The sequence below is a fragment of the Oryx dammah genome, unplaced genomic scaffold, assembly GCF_014754425.2.
Source record: "Oryx dammah isolate SB20612 unplaced genomic scaffold, SCBI_Odam_1.1 HiC_scaffold_23, whole genome shotgun sequence".
In the NCBI taxonomy this organism is placed as follows: Eukaryota; Metazoa; Chordata; class Mammalia; order Artiodactyla; family Bovidae; genus Oryx; species Oryx dammah.
Window position 1 is genome coordinate 103,158,061 of NW_024070207.1, and position 21,754 is coordinate 103,179,814.

At 41.1% G+C, this 21,754-nt stretch overlaps 1 protein-coding gene across 8 annotated transcripts in view; it reads left to right on the forward strand.

The window, feature by feature from the left end:
- Nucleotides 1-21,754, forward strand: part of DMD (dystrophin) — a 2,254,125-nt gene that overhangs the window by 1,984,366 nt on the left and 248,005 nt on the right. For all 8 annotated transcript variants that reach the window (XM_040266338.1, XM_040266336.1, XM_040266334.1 and 5 more), the window contains one exon: nt 21,430-21,508. In XM_040266338.1, the coding sequence (XP_040122272.1) occupies nt 21,430-21,508 (79 nt within the window). The remainder of the gene's footprint in view (nt 1-21,429; nt 21,509-21,754) is intronic.

A 21,754-nucleotide genomic window follows, 5' to 3' on the forward strand; every position in this document is an offset into this window, starting at 1 on the left:
CAAAACACCTATTCAAAAAGACACATGCACCCAATGTTTATTGTAGCATTATTCACGGTAGCCAAGATATGCAAGCAACCTAAGTGTCCATCTACAGACGAGTGGTTAAAGATGTGGTATATATATACACAATGAAATATTACTCAGGCACAAGGGAAAAAGAAATCTTGCCATTTGTGACAACATGGATATGGTTCTAGAGGGTATCAGGCTAAGAAACACAAGTCAGCGGAAGACAAATATCATATGATCTCACTTATATTTGGAATCTACAAAAACTGAAAGCAAAGCAAATAAGATGTAAACAGACTCATAGATGCAGAGAAGAAATGAGTATTTGTCAGAGGTTAAAGAGGTTCCAGGTTAGGTGAAATAAGTAAAGGGTTTTAAGAGGTACAAACCTTCAGTTATAAAATAAGTCACGGGAGTGTAATCTACAGCCTAAAGGAATGTGCTCAATAATATTGTAATAATTTTGTATGGGGACAGATTGTTGCTAGATGTATCATGATGATCATTTCATAATGTATGTGTGAATTCACTATGTGGTACAACTGAAATTAACATAATACTGTATGTCAACTACATTTCAAGAAAAAAAAAAGATACCTCTTAAACAGAGCCTTTATTTTAATAGGGAGCCCACGATACAAATCTCTTAAACGAATTTTGTTAAGGCATAAAGGGTACCTAGTCGGTCAGTCTGTCAACAACTAGCACCTTTTTGTTCTTTTTAAATTGAATTCTATTTGGCATACAACATTAAGTTGAAAGTACACAGCATATTGCTTGGATTCACTTATGTTGCAATGTAAGTATTACTTCTTCTGAGTTTGAGAACTATTAAAACCCAGTCTTTTAGCAAGTTGATTGTTTATAATACAATTTTGTTGTCTGTAATCACTTTCCTATGTAGTAGACCTCCAGGACTATTTACAAAGATATACCATTAAACATTCCCCCTGGAGGAGGAAATGGCACCCCACTCCAGTATTCTTGCCTGGGCAATCCAATGGACAGAGGAGCCTGGCAGGCTACAGTCCGTGGGGTTGCAAAGAGTCAGACATGACTGAGCAACTAACACCAACACCCTTAAACAACATCCCTCCCATTCCTCCACCTTTTTATGGAATACTATTCAGCCATGAGGAAGAAGGAAAGTCTGCCGTTGGCAACACCATGGATGGACCTTGAGGATATTATGCTAAAAGTGATATGAGTCAGACAGAGAAAGACAAGTGCTATATGATCTCACTTGTAAGTGGGATGTAAAATAACTGAAAACTAACATCCTGTTAAATGACCAAATCCCAGGTGGTCAGCAGCTTAGCTAAAATGTCCAAATACCTTTTCCTAACAGAAACTCCTTTGAAGCTCAGGCTCCCACTAATGATCCCCAGCAGCTCTGGTCAATGCTGCTTTTCACAAATGAAGCTTTTCAAGCATTTCAAGTGGAAAAATGTGGCTTTCCATTTTCAAACAGATCTTTCTATTTAAAAAAAAAGGGTGGGGGGACTGAAATAGGCATACTTCACAGTCTTACATGCACACACATGATTGAAATATTCTTAGTCCTGAAAGATTGGTTCAGGTCAAGTATTATACTCATGAATATGTTCTCTTTTCCTGACAGCAGCAGCAAAGAATGGAAAATAGGAAGGGTAGAGTGCTGGTTAGGAGTGCACTCAAGTTTGCTTAAAGCCTCATTATAGGAAACAGAAGCTAATGTGTACTGACCACCTTGTGGCGGCTATGATCTAGTAGTCCATAGCCATTATTTCTCCATGATGAGACTGGAGAAGATCTTTCCAGAATCGATGCAGCAGTTGATAAAATCATTACACTACGAAGGGTATCATTCTGCCCTCTCCCACTTCATCATAAAGTATCTTGAGATTTAAGATGGTGGAACGCTTTGTAATTCTTGACAGCTTGTATGTGAAAGCCAAAGTGTTAGTCACTAAGTCATGTCTGACTTTTTGTGACCCCATGGACTATAGCCCACCAGGCTCCTGCTTTACAGGCATATTCTTCATGGTCTGAACTACCAGGGAAGCCCCTCAGCCGTGTCCGACTCTTTGCGACTCCATGAAGTGTAGCCTGCCAGTTTCCTCTGTCCATGAAATTCTCCAGGCAAGAATACTGGAGTGGGTTGCCATTCCCTTCTCCAGGGGATCTTCCTGACCCAGGGATCGAACTGAGGTCTCCTGCATTGCAGGAGGATTTTTTACCATCTGAGCCACCAGGGAAGCCCCCTTCCTTTCACTTGTATACTTAGCTCTTAATAGTCACTGTGATAGGTTCATTTAAAACACTTTCTAGGCTCAGTGTTAATTGTCTAACATTTATGTAGTTCCCCCTTTGTTATATATAAAGTATGTTAGGTTGGACTGTTGGCTGTTAAAGAAAGCTCAACCTAGATTAGTCAAGGGGGAAAAGGGTGGTCATGACAGTGAATATTTTCAGGTAGCTATACTGCTGCAGTGGAGAAGGCAATGGCACCCCACTCCAGTACTTTTGCCTGGAAAATCCCATGGATGGAGGAGCCTGGTAGGCTGCAGTCCATGGGGTCGCTCAGAGTCGGACACGACTGAGCAACTTCACTTTCACTTTCATGCATTGGAGAAGGAAATGGCAACCCACTCCAGTGTTCTTGCCTGGAGAATCCCAGGGACGGGGGAGCCTGGTGGGCTGCTGTCTATGGGGTCGCACAGAGTCGGACACGACTGAAGTGACTTAGCAGCAGCGTACTGCTGCAGACCCACCTGCTCTCCTCTTAGCATCCTGAACATCTCCAGCAGAAAAGAGTGAGCTACTCTCACCCAGGAGTTTAAAAATGGCATGGGTCTGACGCTCCGTGGTCCAAATGAAGTTGTATGCCCGTCTCAGCTAAGGGAATGAAATGCTCTGATTGAATGATTTGATTGAGTGAGTGATTGATATTGCAGGTTAGGCCCTTCAGGAAATGATGCCCCAAGATAAATTTTGGGGGACGAAAAAGGGGCTGAAGCAGAATTGGGCAGAGGGAGGCATGAGATCACAATGCAGCTCTTACGAAGCCTGGGCCAGCCTGTTGGGGAGCTCCAGAGCAAAAACTGCCAATTAGAGCGGGTCCTGAATTGGGCAGACCTGAGGTTAGTCTGTATACAACTGGGCACTGTTACTTTTCCTTCCTCACTAGTTAAGAGTTGTAGAATGGAACTCGGGTCTTACCTCAAATATTCATACCATGGCATGTACATGAAGTAGGAAGTGAATGTCAGTATAGACCAGTGGTTCTCAACCAGGGTACACATCAATGTCTGAAGACATTTTTGGTTATCACAACTGCAGAAGCAGTGCTACTGGCATCTAGTGGATACATACCCAGGATAGAGGTCAAAGATGATTCTAGACATCGTCTATCACATGTGATAGAACAACAAAGAATTTTTCAGGCAAAGGGTCAGTAGTGTCGAAGTGGAGAAACCTTGCTCCATAGATAAAGGTATATGTCTTATGTGCACATAGGTATTAAGAGAGGCCATGAAAACCTTTCATCTTTGATACCTTCTTATTTTTATGTTTTTATTTATTTTTGGTTGTGCTGGGTCTCCATTGCTATGCACAGGTTTTCCCTAGTTGGGTGAGTGGGGGCTTCGACTTCATTGTGGTACACGAGCTTTCCAGTGCAGTGGCTTCTCTGGTTCTGGAGCATGGGCTCTAGGCACACAGGCTCAGTAGTTGAGGCACATGGGCTTCGTTGTCCTGTGGCACACGGGAATCTTCCTGGACCAGAGATCGAACCTATGTCCCCTGCTTTGGCAGGCAGATTCTTAACCACTGGACTGCCAGGGAAGTCCAGTAAATTCTTAATAGGGACTTTTTTGTTCTTATTTGCATCTATCAATACTTGATATTGAGATCCTTTCCAACTCATTTAACTTTGGGACAGAAGGACTAGATTGGATTAGTGAAGCTGCTAAATCCTGGATTTTAAAAATCTTGTTTTTAAGACAAATAGTAATTTGACTTAATTTTACATACTATTTAGTATTTAGCATCCTTCAGAACTTTGCTTTGGTGACTAAATAAGAATCATCCCCATTTAGCATATAAATTGCCTTATGAAAGTGTTATTTCAAAAGTACTAATTTGTTTCTGATCTATTTGAATATCCTTGGACTATAGATTTGTTTAGTCTGGAAGTTTACTATGATGTATTCTTTCTTTTTATACAATACCAAGTTGAATCTCAATGCCAGTTCAGATTATAGTATTGAAAATTCAAATTTAGGCTTTAATAAGGGAAAGTTGACCACAGTAGGCCTTCATATGCAAGAATGTATTTCTCTTTCTGAGATTTCTGCTAAAAAAAATTAACACAACAAAAGCAAACTTTTAGCACTATACATTTTGAACTATCCAATAGATGCTTTAGCCTTCAGGGAAATTTTCTCTAGAACTGCTGCTAAGAAAATAAAAAGACTGGTTAATGCCTGAAGGGATAAAAAGATCAGCTAACCAGAAAAAAAAGAAGTTTTCTCCAAGATGTGAAACGTGTGTTCAATCCTAGATCAAGGACTCGATGTTCAAAGTCCCACGTATGAGGTTTAACATTACTTTTGAAAAGTCTAGAAGAAAGTTTGTTATCAGTACAGTGAAATCATTTTCAAGTATGAACATAGCGATACGAGCTCTTCATGCATGTACAATGCACTGTTTTTCTCTAAGTACAAAATCATTAAGTGCTTTTCTATCCAACCATCTATATTCACACAACCATTAAAAAATCAATTATGACGCAGTGAGGAAAAGACAAAAGAAACCGTTTTAATAACTGTATTTTGAAAGCTCTTTGCAAACAAATGTGAGATGTTTAAAAGAAGGGAAAATGATGAATTGTTACTTACCATATGAGAATAAAAAACCAACGGTGTAAGTGATACTATTTGAACTCTTGGGGGTCTCTATTTCATTAAGATCATGTCACTAATGGCATAAGAAATGCCTGTTCAAAAAGTATACCCCAGTGGACATGGGATGCTAAGCTACAAACACTTTGAGTCTGGTCTTGGTCCATAGTGTTTTGTGTCACCTGCTTCCAGAAACCTCCCACATAGTTCCAGCCTCATTGCTTTCTTGCTTCTAGAATTTCATGTTCTGACTGATCAGTAACCCACAGCCTAGAAACTTGTAAATTCTCTGCTTTCTCCCTTGTGCAGTCTTCTTCCCACAAGACACAGGTTCTGAAGAGCAGGGATTTCTCACACTCCATCTTTGCTCTCCTCCACAAGATGACCACACAGCACAGTGTATATAACAGCACTTGAAAATGCTTGGGGAATAATTGATTCCCAAGCTCACCTCTCCTGCTCTCCTGGCTCAACTTGTTTAGGTCCTGACAAAGGGTAGAAATCACCTAGTTCTCCCCAACTGGCCAACTTGAGTATTTATTATAAAAGAAGTAAGCTTGAAATGGGGCTTCCCCCAGAAATGTGTCTGCTCAGTGCACCCACACCTGTTCTGCTCTCACACGTACCATTTTTCCCCCAAAGTTTATTATAGGATTATTTTATTGATTGATTGACTGATTGCTGCAATGTGTCTTCATTGCTGCATGGACTTTCTGTAGTTGTGGTGAGTAGGGGCTACTCTTCAAGTGGTATGTGGGCTTCTCTTGTTGTAGAGCACGAGTGCTAGGGCATGAGACCTTCAGTAGCTGTGGCTCCCGAGCTGTAGAGCACAAGCTCGGTAGTTGTGGGGCATGGGCCTAGTTGCTCCATGGCATGTGGGATCTTCTCAGACCAGGGATTGAACCCATGTCTCCTGTATTGGCAGGTGGATTCTTTACAACTGAGCCACCAGGGAACTCCTGACACCCACCTTTTAACACAAATGAGTAACAACTACCATTTATTCATTACTTAGCTTGTAGTAGATGCTACTAAATGCTTTTCAGCTCTTTTTTTTTTTTTTGGTACAGTATTTCTACCCAAGCCATTGTGGGCATCTTGCTAACCATCAGGTTAAATGATGAGAGAGACTTTGAAGAGAAATCACTGTAATCCTCCTCATGATTTTTCCATCATTCCATCTAGTCTTTGTTCAGCCATTTTTTATTTACTCTTTGGGGTTAGTTACCATGTCAAACTGTGCCTCAACATGCTAGTGGTTCCTCCTGATGTTTGCACATCTCCTCAGACTAGGATGAAAGTCTGAGGTTTCCTCAGCTCTTCCTTCTGCATGTTGTTGTTTAGTCGCTCAGTCGTGTCCAACTCTTTTGCGACCTCATGGACCAGAAGCGCCCCCAGGCTCCTCTGCCCATAGCATTTCCCAGGCAAGAATACTGGAGTGGGTTGCCATTTCCTTCTCCATGGGATCTTCCCCACCCAGGGATCGAACCTCCATCTTCCATGTTGGCAGGCAGATTCTCTACCACTGAGCCACCAAGGAAGCCCTTCCTTCTGGTTCCCTTATATTTAACCCATTGTGCCATATCCTGCCATCTCTTGGGATTTTTTTCTACCAGGTTATCCTTTCATCACTTTCTCCATGTTTCAGTTCACCCTAAAATTCCACTCTAACCATGTTATTTCTTTATTTTTAAAAAACTTATGTAGAGTGAAAATGTTAGCAGTAGTTGCCACCAGGGTGGGAAGCAAGATGGCTAGATGGATGTGGTATATGGAAAACTCACTTTTTAGAGATTTTTATTGTTCTTCTTGAATTGTGTTATGTGAATGCATGAAAAAAAAGTCCATTTTTAAAGTACTTATTTAGGAAAACATTTGAATCCCTTCCCATGAAAAAACTGAAGTCTCTATTCTTAAACCCGAGAGTCAAGTGCTGCTCTGGTTTAACTCCAAGCTACATTTCCAGCCCGCTATTCTTCAGCTACCCCTCTGTTCATACCCCACATCTGGGCCATTCCCAGTGCCAGAAACATTGCTCATTCTGCTCTAGCCACACAGAATGTTTCTTGTGTTTTTGCCCATCAAAGTCTTACCCAACTTTGAAAACCCATCTTAAAAGCCTAATATCATATATGAAACGAATCGCCAGTCCAGGTTTGATGCATGATACTGGATGCTTAGGGCTGGTGCACTGAGATGACCCAGAGGGATGGTACGGGGAGGGAGGAGGGAGGGGGGGTCAGGATGGGGAACACGTGTATACCTGTGGCGGATTCATGTTGATGTATGGCAAAACCAATATAATATTGTAAAGTAATTAACCTCCAATTAAAATAAATAAATTTATATTAAAAAAAACCTCATTCCTTCATTAATTCAGTCCAGACACTCTGTAAGCCTCATAGCTATTTCTGTTTCTTTCAGTGCTTTGAGCACAGTTCCCAGGAAAAGAAAGGTGTGGGCATCTACTGAGGGCTCAGAAATAGACTCTCCAACCTTTCTCTGTATACTCTCTTCTGCCTCTGTAAAATGATTGTAAATAGGAGTACCTTTCTAACTGTGGTGTTCATTTAAGTGTTTAGTTGGATGCATACTAAGAGACCAGCATTGACCTGGATCCTGGGGATACAGCACTGAATGAAATAGACCAAGTCCTGCTCCTGTCAAGTTTTCCTTAGAGTAGGAAAGGCTTCAATGAAAATATACCCATAAAGCTCTTAAAACAGCATTTGGCATGTAGTAAAGTGAAAAGTGGAGAAGGCAATGGCACCCCCACTCCAGTACTCTTGCCTGGAAAATCCCATGGATGGAGGAGCCTGGTAGGCTGCAGTCCATGGGGTGCAAAGAGTCAGACACTGAGTGACTTCACTTTCACTTTTCACTTTCATGCATTGAAGAAGGAAATGGCAACCCACTCCAGTGTTCTTGCCTGGAGAATCCCAGGGATGGGGGAGCCTGGTGGGCTGCCATCTATGGGGTCACACAGAGTCGGACACCACTGAAGCGACTCAGCAGCAGCAGCAGCAGCAGCAGCAGCAAAGTGAAAAGTGAACGTTACTCAGTCATGTGCAACTCTTTGTGACCCAGTGGACTCATCCATGGAATTCTCCAGGCCAGAATACTGGAGTGGGTAGCCTTTCCCTTCTCCAGGGGGTTTTCCCAACCCAGGGATCAAACCCAGGTCTCCCTCCCACATTGCAGGTGGATTCTTTACCATCTGAGCCACAAGAGGCAAGTAGTAAGTGCTCTATAAATGTTAACTATTGTTACTCTCATCACTGTTGTTGTTCAGTGTTTCTGCTTACCAAGAAGGAAACTAATGCTTATAGACTATTAGATAAGATGCTGAAGGTCAAACAGCTAGGAGGGGATCTGAACTCAGGTCTTCTTGATCCACAGTACTGATAGCCTTTCCACTGCACCAGTTGCTCCAAAGACAGGCTACACGTCAACCTCGGTAGAGCTTTAAAGCAGGAGTCCCCAGCCTCCAGGATCCCCAGCCTAATGATCTCTAGTGGAGCCAATGCAATGATAATAGAAATAGAATGCACAGTGAGTGTAATGCACTTGAATCATCCCAAAACCATTGCCCCCAGCCTGGTCCATGGAAAAATTATCTTCCATGAAACTGGTCCCTGGAGCCAAAAAAGTTGAGGACCGCTGCTCTAAAGAAAGTACAGGTTCTTGAGCCCTAGCCCCAAACAGACTGAGACTTTCTAGAAATGATCTGTATGTGTGTGTGTGTGTGTGTGTTAGCGTTAGTTGCTCAACCATGTCCGACTCTTTATAACCCCATGCATTGTAGCCCAGCCATGCTCTTCTGCCATGGGGTTCTCCAAGCAAGAATACTGGAGTGGGTAGCCATTTCCTCCTCCAGGGGATCTTCTGACCCAGGGATTGAACCCATGTCTCTTGCATCTCCTGCATTAGCAGGAAGGTTCTTTAACACTGAGCCACCTGGGACGCCCAAGATAGGAGCTAAGAATCTGTCTTTTTAAGAAACTTTCCAGGTAGTTGTGATACTCTGTCAAATCAAGGCATGACTGCCCTACATGCCAGTCTTTCTTCTGCCACTTTATCATACCTATTTATAATTATCTAAACCATAAATTTGTTTAAAGTAGGCTCCTTATTTCCTTATTCATTTTTCCTTTCTCTCCTAGCAGAGTGCCTTATAAGCACTCAATAAGAATTTGAGTAATTAATTGCTTAATTATTTAATTAAAGTTGCTTTTAAAATGCAAATACAGCTGTAGTACTAGCAGCCTGTTATGAGCCATCATTGATCTTCCTAGGGATGTTTATTAATTAGCTAAGAACCAATACTGGAGAATGACAGGCTTAAGCATCTGGACAGAGAACTGTGAAAGCTTACAAACCAAATGTTAGCTCCACCATTACACAGCCTAAGACCCCATCTCACCTTGCCCACCCTTCATTGACATCTTTGGGTAAAAATAAAGAAAATGTATTACTAAAAATCAAGAGATTCCCCCTCCCACTTTTGTTTCTTTTAAGTTGACACATATATCTGTTTCTGAAAATAGGAAGAAAAATCTCTTTTTCACAAGAAAGAAAAAAAAATTTCCTTTATTCTTGTCACACCACGAACATGGAGTTCACTGCTATACGTTAAGATTATAAAACGAGATCCCAAAATGCCGTGGCTGATTATTCACAGTAGACATATTAAGTCAAGAAGCTTATTTTTTTCTTTGCTAAGGCAGAAAGCCTGGGGCTATATGCATTTTTATTACACTTTGCTGTCTTGGTTTCACTTGAGGATTAAAAAGAAAGACAAGGTACAGTGCATGTATCCTGATGGATTTTAGGATTTCTTGCTTTAGTGAAAGGAAGAATCTCATAAAGTACCTCAGATTATTGCTGAAGGAAGTATAGCTACTTCTGTGATGACCTAGAAATTCAGTCTTTTGTTTCTCCTATAAAAGATCACATTGTATCTTAGATTTTTTCCCCTGTAGTTTTCTGTACTATGTAAAGTTTTGGGGACTTCCCAGGTGGTCCAGTGGCTAAGATTCCACTCTCCCAATGCGGGGGGCCTGGATTCAATCCCTGGTCAGGGAACTAGATCCCATATGCTACAACTAAGACTGGGTCAGAGAAATAAATGAATAAACATTTTTTAAAAAGTAGTTTTCCTTTAGATTTGAAGTAAGAATATCTCGAATAGTTCAGGTGAGTCTTAGGACTATTTGGGGGAGCTCACACACCACCTCGGGCTTGGGGTGAGGTGGAATGAAGCAGGAAGAGGGAGGTGGAGAGAAAGGGAAAGATCAGTCTAAAGAGTACAGGAAAGCCGAGGAGGAGACTGTATAGCCAGAGGAGGGGTGAATGTATGTTAGAGTTTCAGCTTCAGTTCTGACTGGGCTTCCCTGGTGGCTCAGCTGGTAAAGAATCTGCCTGCAACGTGGGAGACCTGGGTTCCATCCCTGGCTTTGGAAGATCCCCTGGAGAAGGGAAAGGCTACCCACTCCAGTATTCTGGCCTGGAGAATTCCATGGACTCTATAGTCCATGAGGTCGCAAAGAGTCGGACACATCTGAACAGTCTTCACTTTCACTTTCTGATGAATGCACACTGAGAAGCAATAGAAGTGCATCACCCCATCTTCTGTCCTTTATTTAGAAACATGAAGTGTACTCACTTATTTGACTTCTGCCTCTTTCTGATATGCAAAGAAAAAAAAAAGTGAGAAGGACTGAAGCTTGCAGGATCGGGAAGTATAGTAGACAAGATCTTCCAGTTTATTATTGATTTGTAAAGAATGGCATGATACTGGTTTGGCAGCTCTGCATCAGTGACGCTAAAGAAAGGTGCTTTTCAGTGGCCTGGAGGAGGAGAGCTGGGAACTGGAAACAGGGGCTCGTGGCAGACAAGGTTCTTTCATATGTGGCCCAATCAACTGTGCAGGGAGTCAAGGTCAGAAAGCTTTGGCAGTGTTGTGGGGAGCCTGTGGGATTTCAGGGGCTTCCATTTTCTGAGTTAAGGATTTCTGCCTGCCTACTTCAGCAGATTGTCCCTCCAGCCATCATTGTCCAGGTGATTGATAGAACAAACTGAAAACCTAGAGGTGTATTATTACTCAAAATACAAGGATTTTGCCATCAAGCTAAAAAAAATGTTCAATTTCTTCTTTTATAAACATCTTATTTTGTATCAGTGTATTGCCCTAGTGGCTCGGTGGTAAAGAAACTATCTGCAATGCAGGAGACTCAGGTTAGATCCCTGGGACAGGAAGATCCCCTGGAGAACGAAATGGCAACCCACTCCAGTATTCTTGCCTGGAGAATCCCATGGACAGAGCAGCCTGGTGGGCTACAGTCCATGGGATCGCAAAGAGTCGGACACGACTGAAACGACTTAGCACATCAGTCAGTCAGTCAGTTCAGTCGCTCAGTCATGTCTGAATCTTTGCGACCCCATGAATTGCAGCACACCAGGCCTCCCTGTCCATTACCAACTCCCGGAGTTCACTCAAACTCATGTCCATCGAGTCAGTGATGCCATCCACCATCTTATCCTCTGTCGTCCCCTTCTCCTCCTGCCTCCAATCCCTCCCAGCATCAGGGTCTTTTCCAATGAGTCAACTCTTCGCATGAGGTGGCCAAAGTATTGGAGTTTCAGCTTCAGCATCAGTCTTTCCAAGGAACACCCAGGACTGATCTCCTTTAGAATGACTTAGCACATAGCTGATAAATAAATAATGTTGTGGTAGTTTCAGGCGAACAGTGAAGAGACTCAGCCATACAAATACATGTATCTATTCTCCTCCAAACTCCCCTCCCCTTCAGGCTGCCAAATAACATTGAGCAGAGTTCCCTGTGCTACACAATAGGTCCCTATTGGTTATCCATTTTAAATATAGCAGTGTGTGCATGTCCATCCCAAACTCCTTAACTATTGCCTTTCCCTGGCAACCATTTTTAAAAATGTATAATTTCTGGTGCTTTTTCTTTTTTCATTTATCTTCAGGATTTCAGCCAGCTATAGTCATCTTTCAGTGTGAATTTGCTGTTACATATATTGTCTTTCCCCTCCCCCCACGATATCAGTTCTGTTTCATCTCCTTGATAATTATTTCAGATTGCCACGTCTGGTCTTTGCGCACATTAGTGTATTCTAGTACCAGGAAGCATAACTATGTCATTACCATGGGAGTATTAAGCTACTTCTGACCCAAAATGCCACAAGAAAGGAATGCTCCAGTGGCCTCAGAAAATTTCTGCAAGAAGGCTATCTTCCAAATGTGGAATAAATAAAGCTCAGGAATAAATAGTTGAAGCTAAAATGTAAAAGATTTAACGTATTGGTGTCACAAGGTGCCAGCCACTTGACTTTAGTTCCTGCTGCAAAGCATGTGATACATTAAGAAAGGTTTTTAAAGGCAACCTATTTTTTGAAGATAAAATCTGCATCAAATTATATCATCCAAGCAGAGTCATTGAGCTTTTTCTCTTATCTCTTTAAGACAAAAAAAAGAGAGCATAAAAATGCTTCCAAGATCTCTTCCCTTCCCATTACACTTTTTTTTTCATAATAGTGTGTATGTGTAACAAAAACTAAAGATTTTGACAAATGAAGCAAGCAAAGGCGGTTGATTGCTGCTTCCGTAAATTAAAATTAATGATACCCTCAAGGTACTTGGGTCTATGAAGTCGACTTAATGTTAATATAACCTGACTCTATTATCATGGAATGAGGCAGTTAACATGAGGATGAAGAAGAAAAAAGCAAAATTCCAAGGCGCATTTTCAAAATTGGTGAGGTGAAAGCTAAAAGCTGAACAGTGGACAAAGGGCTTGCTGTTCTGTCCTCCCTTACTTTCTGTTTGATGGCAGAACCCGTCAGCATTAGAGGACTGACGTTCTTGAAGAAGCCTAGGGCTGGCCCTAGGCTGGGGCTCCTGTTCACCTCCTGCCCCCACCTGCCTTGCAGGGGTGCACAGCCACTTTATTTTCGGCCCTCTCTGTTTATTTCAACAGAGTCGGCATGCTCTTCTAGGGGAGTGTGCAGGACACAATTGGGAAGAGCGGCTGAGGTGTAAGAGTGGCTGGAAGAGAGAGGAAAACGAAAGAAGGAATAAGAAAAGGAGTCCGAGATTAAGAAGACCAGAAATGAAAGTAGTGAAACTCTTAGTCACTCAGTCCTGTCCAACTCTTTGTGACCCTGTGGACTGTAGCCCACCAGGCTCCTCTGTCCATGGGGATTCTCCAGGTGAGAATCCTGGAGTGGATTGCCATGCCCTCCTCCGTGGGATCTTCCCAACCCAGGGATTGAACCCAGGTCTCCCGCATTGCAGGCGGGTTCTTTACCATCTGAGCCACCAGGGAAGCCCTGAGAAGATAGGAATCAGCCCAGAAATACAAATTTGGAAGCAGAAAAGAAACAAAAAAGCTCTGAGAGAACAAAAAAGGAGGTGAATTAATGACATTTCAGATGCAAGCATTAATATTCATGCCATAAATCACACAAACTCAACTGATAATTATGGTCCTACTCAGAGCGAGCACAGTGTTAGCACTTGTTGCCTTCCTGTGATCTATCCTGAAGTCAAATACAAGAAACTCTGTTTAACTCAGAAGCGTCTCAGGGTCAAGAAAACATGAAAATAAGTTCAAGGAAAAGAGAATTCAGCCAACTTTTGAATTCAGCAAACCCAGATTGTTTTGCCACGAAGCTGTACCCATTATGTCCTCATTCCAAACCTTATCTCAGACCATTTCAGACCATTTTTTTTCCAGACACAGCTCAAAAAAATCAGCATTAGAATAAGAATGGATTTTAACTGAAAAGAACTACAATTCTTTGAGAGGATCTTAAACTAATAAATCTCAGGAGCGTTTCCGGGATAACATTTGGGCACGTATTTAGGAATGTTACAGTAAGAATTTGGAAGTAAGAATGAATTCTGAAGCCTTCCCCCAGTTAAGTAAGGACAGGAAAGTATACAAACTGTACATTTCCTGGACAAAGCCTCATGAGTAGACTATAGAAAGACATTTGTGTGCATGTGAGTCGTTTATTCACTAGCATCCCATCACAAGGAGAGTTTTATTTTTATGGGCTCATCAGTGGAGGTGTGAAGTCTGGTTCTTGCATGCCCGTGGATATTTTTCAAGGGTCTAGACAAGCCAAGAGTCAGATAATTGAAATGTACACGCCCAGTTACATCTTTTCCTAAGAGTGTGGTAAACACCATTTATGGATATAGTGCCAGTAAGAACACTTGAACACTAGGAAGGAAACACATTGCCTAGCAATGGTTAAAACTTAAAGGTAATTAAAGAGCAGGTCAAAAGAAAAAGAGGAACCCCTTGAGAACTTAAAACTAAGTTAAGTATCAAATATTTGCATTTAGATCAATTTTATTTGAAATCTTTACTGGCAGCCACAGTGTTAGTGTCTGTCCTTTTTCTTTCTTCTCCTTTTGGCTTATTTAAAGCAATTTTGAAGGGAAAAAATGAAATAAAGATATTCTTAAAAATACACAGAGGAATTGACTGAACATTGGGAAACAGTCATAGCTGAGAATGGAGTGGTTATCATTAATTTACTTGAAGGACTCAGTGCTCATTCATTAGCCCCAAAATTACACTTTCAAGTATACCTTAATCATACTTAGCACAGTGCCTAATGTAACAAGAACTCAAAAAGCCTATTCATTGACTCATTTATTGAATATTGAGCATCTCCTTTGTATTAGGTACTGTATTAAACTGTGAACGAGGCAGACAAGGTCCCTATCTTTGTGGACAAGGAACTTACGTTGTAGTAAATATCTTTAGAATGAATAGAGAGGCATTTCTTAGTAGAGTGAAAAAAGGGAGATCTGCAAAGAGTATGCTGCCTTTAGAACTCATATGAAAGGAGAAAGCAAAGAAGAATTGTATATAGTCAGAGCTCTCAAATATGATTATTTAAAAATTAGAGTAAAACAAATATGGAGGAGATTTGGGCTCTGGGTTTGTCATACAAATTACTGCTTTAAAAAACTTTTTCTAAATCTATTATAGGCACAATGAATCTAAATGGTTTTCTTCTTTCCTTTTTTTTTTTTTCTAAATAGAATTTGAGCATCAAAAAAGAAGGAAAGAAAGAAGCAAGGGAAGGAGGAAAGGTCTTTCCAAAACTTGATTTGGGCCTCTTGAAAATGAAATTCTTCATTCAAAATATAGTAGCTATGGGACTTTCCTGGCGGTCCAGTGGTTAAGATTGTGGGCTTCCACTGCAGGGGGAGCAGATTCGATCCCTGGTCAGGGAACTAAGATCCCAGATACCATGGCAGAACCAAAAAAAAAAAAGTAATGGTTATGGTGTAGATCCTTGAATAAACTACACTTTAATTCATTCAATTAGTATGAATCGAGTACCTGCTAAATGCCAGGTACTGTACTAGTCACCTGGAACATACTAGGGAAAGAAAGATGGGTCCTTATTCTCACAGAGCACTGTTTTTTGTTTTGTTTTGTTTTGTTTTGTTTTGTTTTTTAAAGACATTTCCCCCCTCTGACTTGCTTTTTTTAAAGAAATGCTGGAAGCTAGATCATGAGTACTCAGGGAGCAGATGGCAGTCTTCTGCCCATCTGGGATAGTTCTAAAGAGTAGACCCTTTTGTGTATCAGTAGATAAGGTTTCTTCCAGTTTTAAGCTTTCTTGATCTATGATCTAATTGTAGACAGAAGATGTATGCTTCCAAAATGATGTTATAATTGTATTTCTTTTTATGAAAGGAAACAGAGGTATGGTCTATGAATTTGGGGGAAATTGGGTTCTTCCTATTTATTATTATTTTTTATTTTCTTATTTAGTTTTAGCTTTCCTTGTAGCTCAGTTGGTAAAAGAATCTGCCTGCAATGCAAGAGACGCAGGTTCCATCCCTGGGTCAGGAACATCCCTGGAGAAGGAAATGGCATCCCACTCCAGTACTCTTGCCTGGAGAATCCCATGGACAGAGGAACCTGGCAGGCTACAGTCCATGGGCTGGCAAAGAGTGACACTCGGACACAACTGAGTGACTAAACCACCACCATTCATTTATTTATTGGCTGTGCCAAGTCTTAGTCGTGGTATGTAGGACCTTGAGTTGCACAATGTGAACTCTTAGTTGCAGCATGTGAGATCTAGTTCCCCAACCAGGGATTGAACCCAGTCCCCCCTGCGCTGGGAGCCTGGAATCCTAACCACTGGACCACCAGGGAAGTCCCCTTCCTGTCTCTTTAAATAATTCTATTTAGACTCCTTTGGCTCTTCCTTCTCTGCTCACCTTCTAATGCTCAACCCTACCATTTTCAGTTTCACTTCATTTTCCTTCCTTTAATGACCAGGGCAAATTTCCCCAACTGGCTATACGTGAGGTCTCCAATTAAATCTTTCACTGTTAGGTCAAATTCTTTCTGTTCCAAAAGAATTCCTTTACCCATTTGTCATCCCTCCCCTTTCCCATTTCGATATTTCCATCAGCAATCTCCCAGTCTTCCACCCTGGAAATCTTGAAGTTCTATTCGCTTCTACCAAAATTACACTCCCGTTCAGTTCAGTTCAGTCGCTCAGTCGTGTCTGACTCTGCGACCCCATGAGTCGCAGCACGCCAGGCCTCCCTGTTCATCACCATCTCCCAGAGTTCACTCAGACTCATGTCCATCGAGTCCATGACCAAAGTATTTAGTTTTTCCTTATTTCAAAATACCTTCCAGTCTGTACCTTCTGTTCTGTTCCAGGCAGCACGGTCTTCATTCCTACACGTATCACCCCAAGTCTTGTCAGATAAATTCCAACATCCTCTAACTGGTCTCAGCCTCTTTGGATCTGTCACACTGACAGATTCATCTCCCTAAACCTCAACTTCCCTCTCAAATCACGTGTCCCCTCACAGAAATCTTCAGTGGTTCCCTTTGCTAATGGGGTAAATCTTGAGCCTCAGCATCTGCAGAGTCTTGTTTTGCATCATCTGCTTGCAGTATACCTAGCTAACTGCATCTCACTGTCCTGTCTGACACCAGTGTTCTGCTTGCTACCCCAGAATTTTCCCTGTCTTGTTTGCATTCCTCACCTTCAACCCTTTATGCCTCCAAAGATCAAGACTATAGCATTCCTTTCTGTCATATCTCTTTCTGTATTAACGTATACTTAGAAAAGGAAGAAATAAACAACCAAGTAAAGAATGAATTGTGCCAGAATACAAGGTAACAGTGTAAAATTTCTGACTTTTGCTTCCTAGTTTGTATATAGAATTTTATATTGGTTTTATTAAAAAATCGTTAGTAAGGCCTAACACAGGGAAGTTATTGTTTTAAAAGTTTATCAAATTTCTTTTCCTTGTCTAATTGCTTATAAGTGCATTGTTCCTAAGTAGCTACAGTTTATGAGGATTTTCTGTGCTTTCAGGTTTTTCTTTCTTAAAATTATTTACTCAACTCTGCATTCAGTCCATGCCGTACCTTTCTCCAAAGATAATTTGTGAAAAGAAATATTTTATGCTTAATTCTTTAGTTAATTTAAGACTGTTTTCTGAAGACTTCATTTCATTACATGGTGCATCTTATTTTTATTGGGGTATAATTGCTTTACAATGTTGTGTTACTTTCTATTGTGCAGCAAAGTGAATCAGCTGTACATATACATATATCCCCTCTTCCTTGGATTTCCTTCCCATTTAGGTCACCTTGGAGCAGTGAGTAGAGTTCCCTGTACTATAAGGTCTGTTCTCATTAGTTAGGATGATGCATTTTAAATTTCTATATCACTCTCATACCTTTTCTTAAGTTTGAGTTACAGGGGTGGCAATTCATTTTTATCTCATTTTAAATTCTTAATAATATTGGGTATACATTGGAAACCACCACCATGGCCCTTCCTATGTAAGAAGAAAGCACCCTTCAGATCAGGTGCTTATAATGGATTCTGATGCTGTTCCCACATGGTCTGTAGGAAGCTACTAACACTATCACCAGAAGAAATGGCCTGTGGCATGCTCATTCTCCTTTGCCACCCACATGTTCCCTTGGGGATTTCTTTCTCAGCATGTGCAAAGATTTCTGCTCAGTGCCCATTTCCATATGGCCTCCCCATCCCTTCCTACCCACCCCAAATTTCACATTCCTCTCTTCTTTGATTTCATTATAAAATGACCCATTCTGCCTTTAGAAAGAATTACATATTCCACACATTCATTTGCGTGTTCTTCTACAGCTCTTGTCTACAATCTTAAGGTACCACATTCCTCAAGACCAGGAACTGACCTTGCACTGGGCCATAGAATATACTGATGGCTAAAAGTTTCATAGATAGGTACACTAGGTTAGATCTGCTTTCAATAAATTAATGTAAAAGTAAATTTAAAAGCCCACTGCTTATTAAATATTTATACACTACTTTTTTTCCAACCATAATCTCTGGAGTAGCAGTGAAGACCAACAGTTAGACTGAATGAGCTTGAATCCAGGACCTGCCAGTTTACTAACTACTTAAGCTTAGGCCAATCTTGTCCAGTCGATTTTTTTTTTTTTTATCCTCTCGTACTTCAGTTTCTACATCTGTGAACTGGGGAAACAATATTACTTCCTTCCATAGAGTTATTGGGAAGATTGCATGTTACTTCATTTTGTCATGCACAAAGTGATTAATACTACTATCCATTTTTGGATTTTATGTGGTGCCTTGCACACTATAACCTATCCCTCTCCATTTATTAAGCATAATAGCAACAATAACAGTAGCTACTAACATTTACTGAGCAATTAGCATATGATAGAAACTGAGCTAAACACATGTATCATCTTATTTAATCCCCATTATAACTCCATGAGGTAGGGCATATTGTCCCATTGTAATGATAAGGTAAGTTAAGATTCAAATAATTTACCCAGGGACTTAGAGCATGCAGTTAGTGTCGGTGAGCATTCTCATTTATTCTCCCATATCTCCCTCCCTCTCTCCTTCTCTCTTTCTCACACTAGTGCATGCATACACACACACATACACACACACATGCGCGCGCGCGCACACACACACACACACACACACACTTACCCACTGATTTGATCGACTAGTCATTACACAAATATTTCTTACCACTTACTACATGCAGGATTCAGTGTGTCCTGTGGGAGGGAGGGGAGGACAGAAGAAGTATGCAGGGAGTGGTTACGGTCCATCCATATAATGAAAGGAGCGGCTCTGATAGAAGTGCTCCAGGTATAAACCGTGGACTGCAGGAATGCTGAGGAAGCCAGCATAGACCGGCCTTGAATGGAAGAAAAGGGGAATACAAGCACTCTAGAGGGAAGCCTCGGGGGTGTTGGATGGAATGACACAGGACAGGCAGGTAGAGTTTGACCGGGAGTGCAGGGTCATAAGAAATTGAAAGTGTTATTTGCTCACTCCTGTCCAACTCTTTTCGACCCCCAACTCAAGGATCAAGCCTGCATCTCCTGCATTGCATTCACCATCTGAGCCACTTCCCCCAATGGCTCAGCGGTTAAAGAATCCAACCAGAATTGAAAGAGACACATGTACCCCAGTGTTGATTGCACCACCGTTTACAATAGCTAGGACATGGAAGCAACCTAGATGTCCGTTGGCAGATGAATGGATAAGAAAGCTGTGGTACATATACACAATGGAATATTACTCAGCTATTAAAAAGAACACATTTGAGTCAGTTCTAATGAGGTGGATGAAACTGGAGCCTATTATACAGAATGAAGTAAGCCAGAAAGAAAAACACCAATACAGTATATTAACTCATATGTATGGAATTTATAAAGATGATAACAATGACCCTATACACAAGACAGCAAAAGAGACACAAAGAACAGACTTTTGGACTCTGTGGGAGAAGGCGAGGGTAGGATGATTTGAGAGAATAGCATTGAAACATGTATATTACCGTATGTGAAACAGACCACCAGTCCAAGTTCGATGCATGAGACAGGGCACTCAAAGCCAGTGCACTGGGACAACCCAGAGGGATGGGATGGGGAGGGAGGTGGCAGAGGGGTTCGAGATGGGGGACACGTGTATACCCGTGGCTGATTCATGTCAATATATGGCAAAAACCACCACAATATTGTAAAGCAATTAGCCTCCAATTAAAATAAATAAACTAACTTTATAAAATATAAAAAAAACTGAATTCAATTTGTAAAGAGATTTAAATACAAAATTTACTCTAGAAAAAAATAAAAAAGAATCCACCTGCAATGCAGGAGACGCAGGAGACATGGTTTAATCCCTGGGTCAGGAAGATCCCCTGGAGAAGCAAATGACAGCGCACTCCAGTACTGGAGCCTGAAAAATCCCATGGACAGAGGAGCCTGGGGGAGCTACAGTCAGTCCAAGAGTCAAACACAACTTACTTACTGAGCAGCAGCAGCAGGGTCATAAGGCTGAGAAAGTAGGTTTCAAATGTCCCTCGTGTGTTTGTGTGCATCACAATGAAGCAAACTCTTCATTTTTGGGAACTCTGCTTGGTTTTTTAAATATTTGGTCCCAGCAAAGATGGATAAGGCTAAGGAGAACGTCCAACAAGAAGACTGTGCTGGATCTGGGCTAAGTACTTGACTGATATGGGAAGGTCAGAGTCAACTTTAGACCAGACTACCTGAGGCACTTTTCTGTTGAATTTGAGATGTGTTTTACAGGCATGAACCTGTCTGATCTCTGATGGCTCTGGGCAAGCACTGACTAACCTCTGGTTTAGCATAGCCTGCTCAGAACCAAATCAGGGTCTGAAATTATAAAGCTAGGATGCCTAGGGCCACCATTAATATAAAGTGGGCAAAATGCTTTTGTCCGTAAAATTCTTTCCCTTTCTTCTGTCACTAAGCTGACAGACTACTGTGTCAGTATAGTATAGAAAAACATAATAGGAAAAAAGCAGTGGCAATTTTTAATCCATGCCAGTTAAAGGTATATTTCCCAGTAATTTCCAAGTTCAATAAAATCTAAATTTTTTTTATTCTCACCATTGACCCTAAAACCTTGCCTCTTATTTCTTAGATAAAGTATCAAGCAACTCTTAGTTACTTATTAATTATCAGTGATTAAATATCATTCAGTATCCATTAATTATCAGTCAGTATGATTCTTTAAAAATGGTGATGACAAGAGGCTGAGACAAAATATTTATCATTTCTGATTTCCTTCAGTCACCTAGTTTAATGGCGAATGGTGACCTCCCAACCAAATCTTTTTGTGAAAAATTTAAGAGCTTGCAATTTTGGTGGTACTAACTGGAACAGTAGTTCACTCATGGCTGCCAATGAGCAGAGTGTTTTTTAAAAGTCTCATTTTAACATTGTCAAAAGAGCAAATCTTTCTCATTTGGGCTCAGTTTGATAAAAATCAGTCTTGGAGAGCATGTAAGGTAAGCGGATATTAAAATGGTTATAAATCGTTGCTTTAGTGTTCCAACCTTAGAAGCTCAAAAGATCTTACCAAAAAGGGTGCATTGTTTTAACTGAGCCTCATTATATCTGATGAGAGGACATCATTTCTCTCCTCTTCCTCTCAGGTGGCCGTTGAGGACCGCATCAGGCAGCTGCATGAAGCCCACAGGGACTTTGGCCCAGCGTCCCAGCACTTCCTTTCCAGTAAGTCATTGACCACTTTCATCTCTTACCCTCCTCACTGCATCTTGGTAGCTATTTAGAGTTGAATTATGATAGTCTCTGCCAGATGCACTAGAGACACAAATCATCCTGAAATATGACTTAGTGGGTGGATTCAGAAGGTTAAGATGAGGAGGACCAATTAGATCATTTTGTCCATTCTTCAGCTAATGCACAATTATTTCCTACAGTGTATTCTCAAGTGCTAAATTGAGTAATATTTTTGAA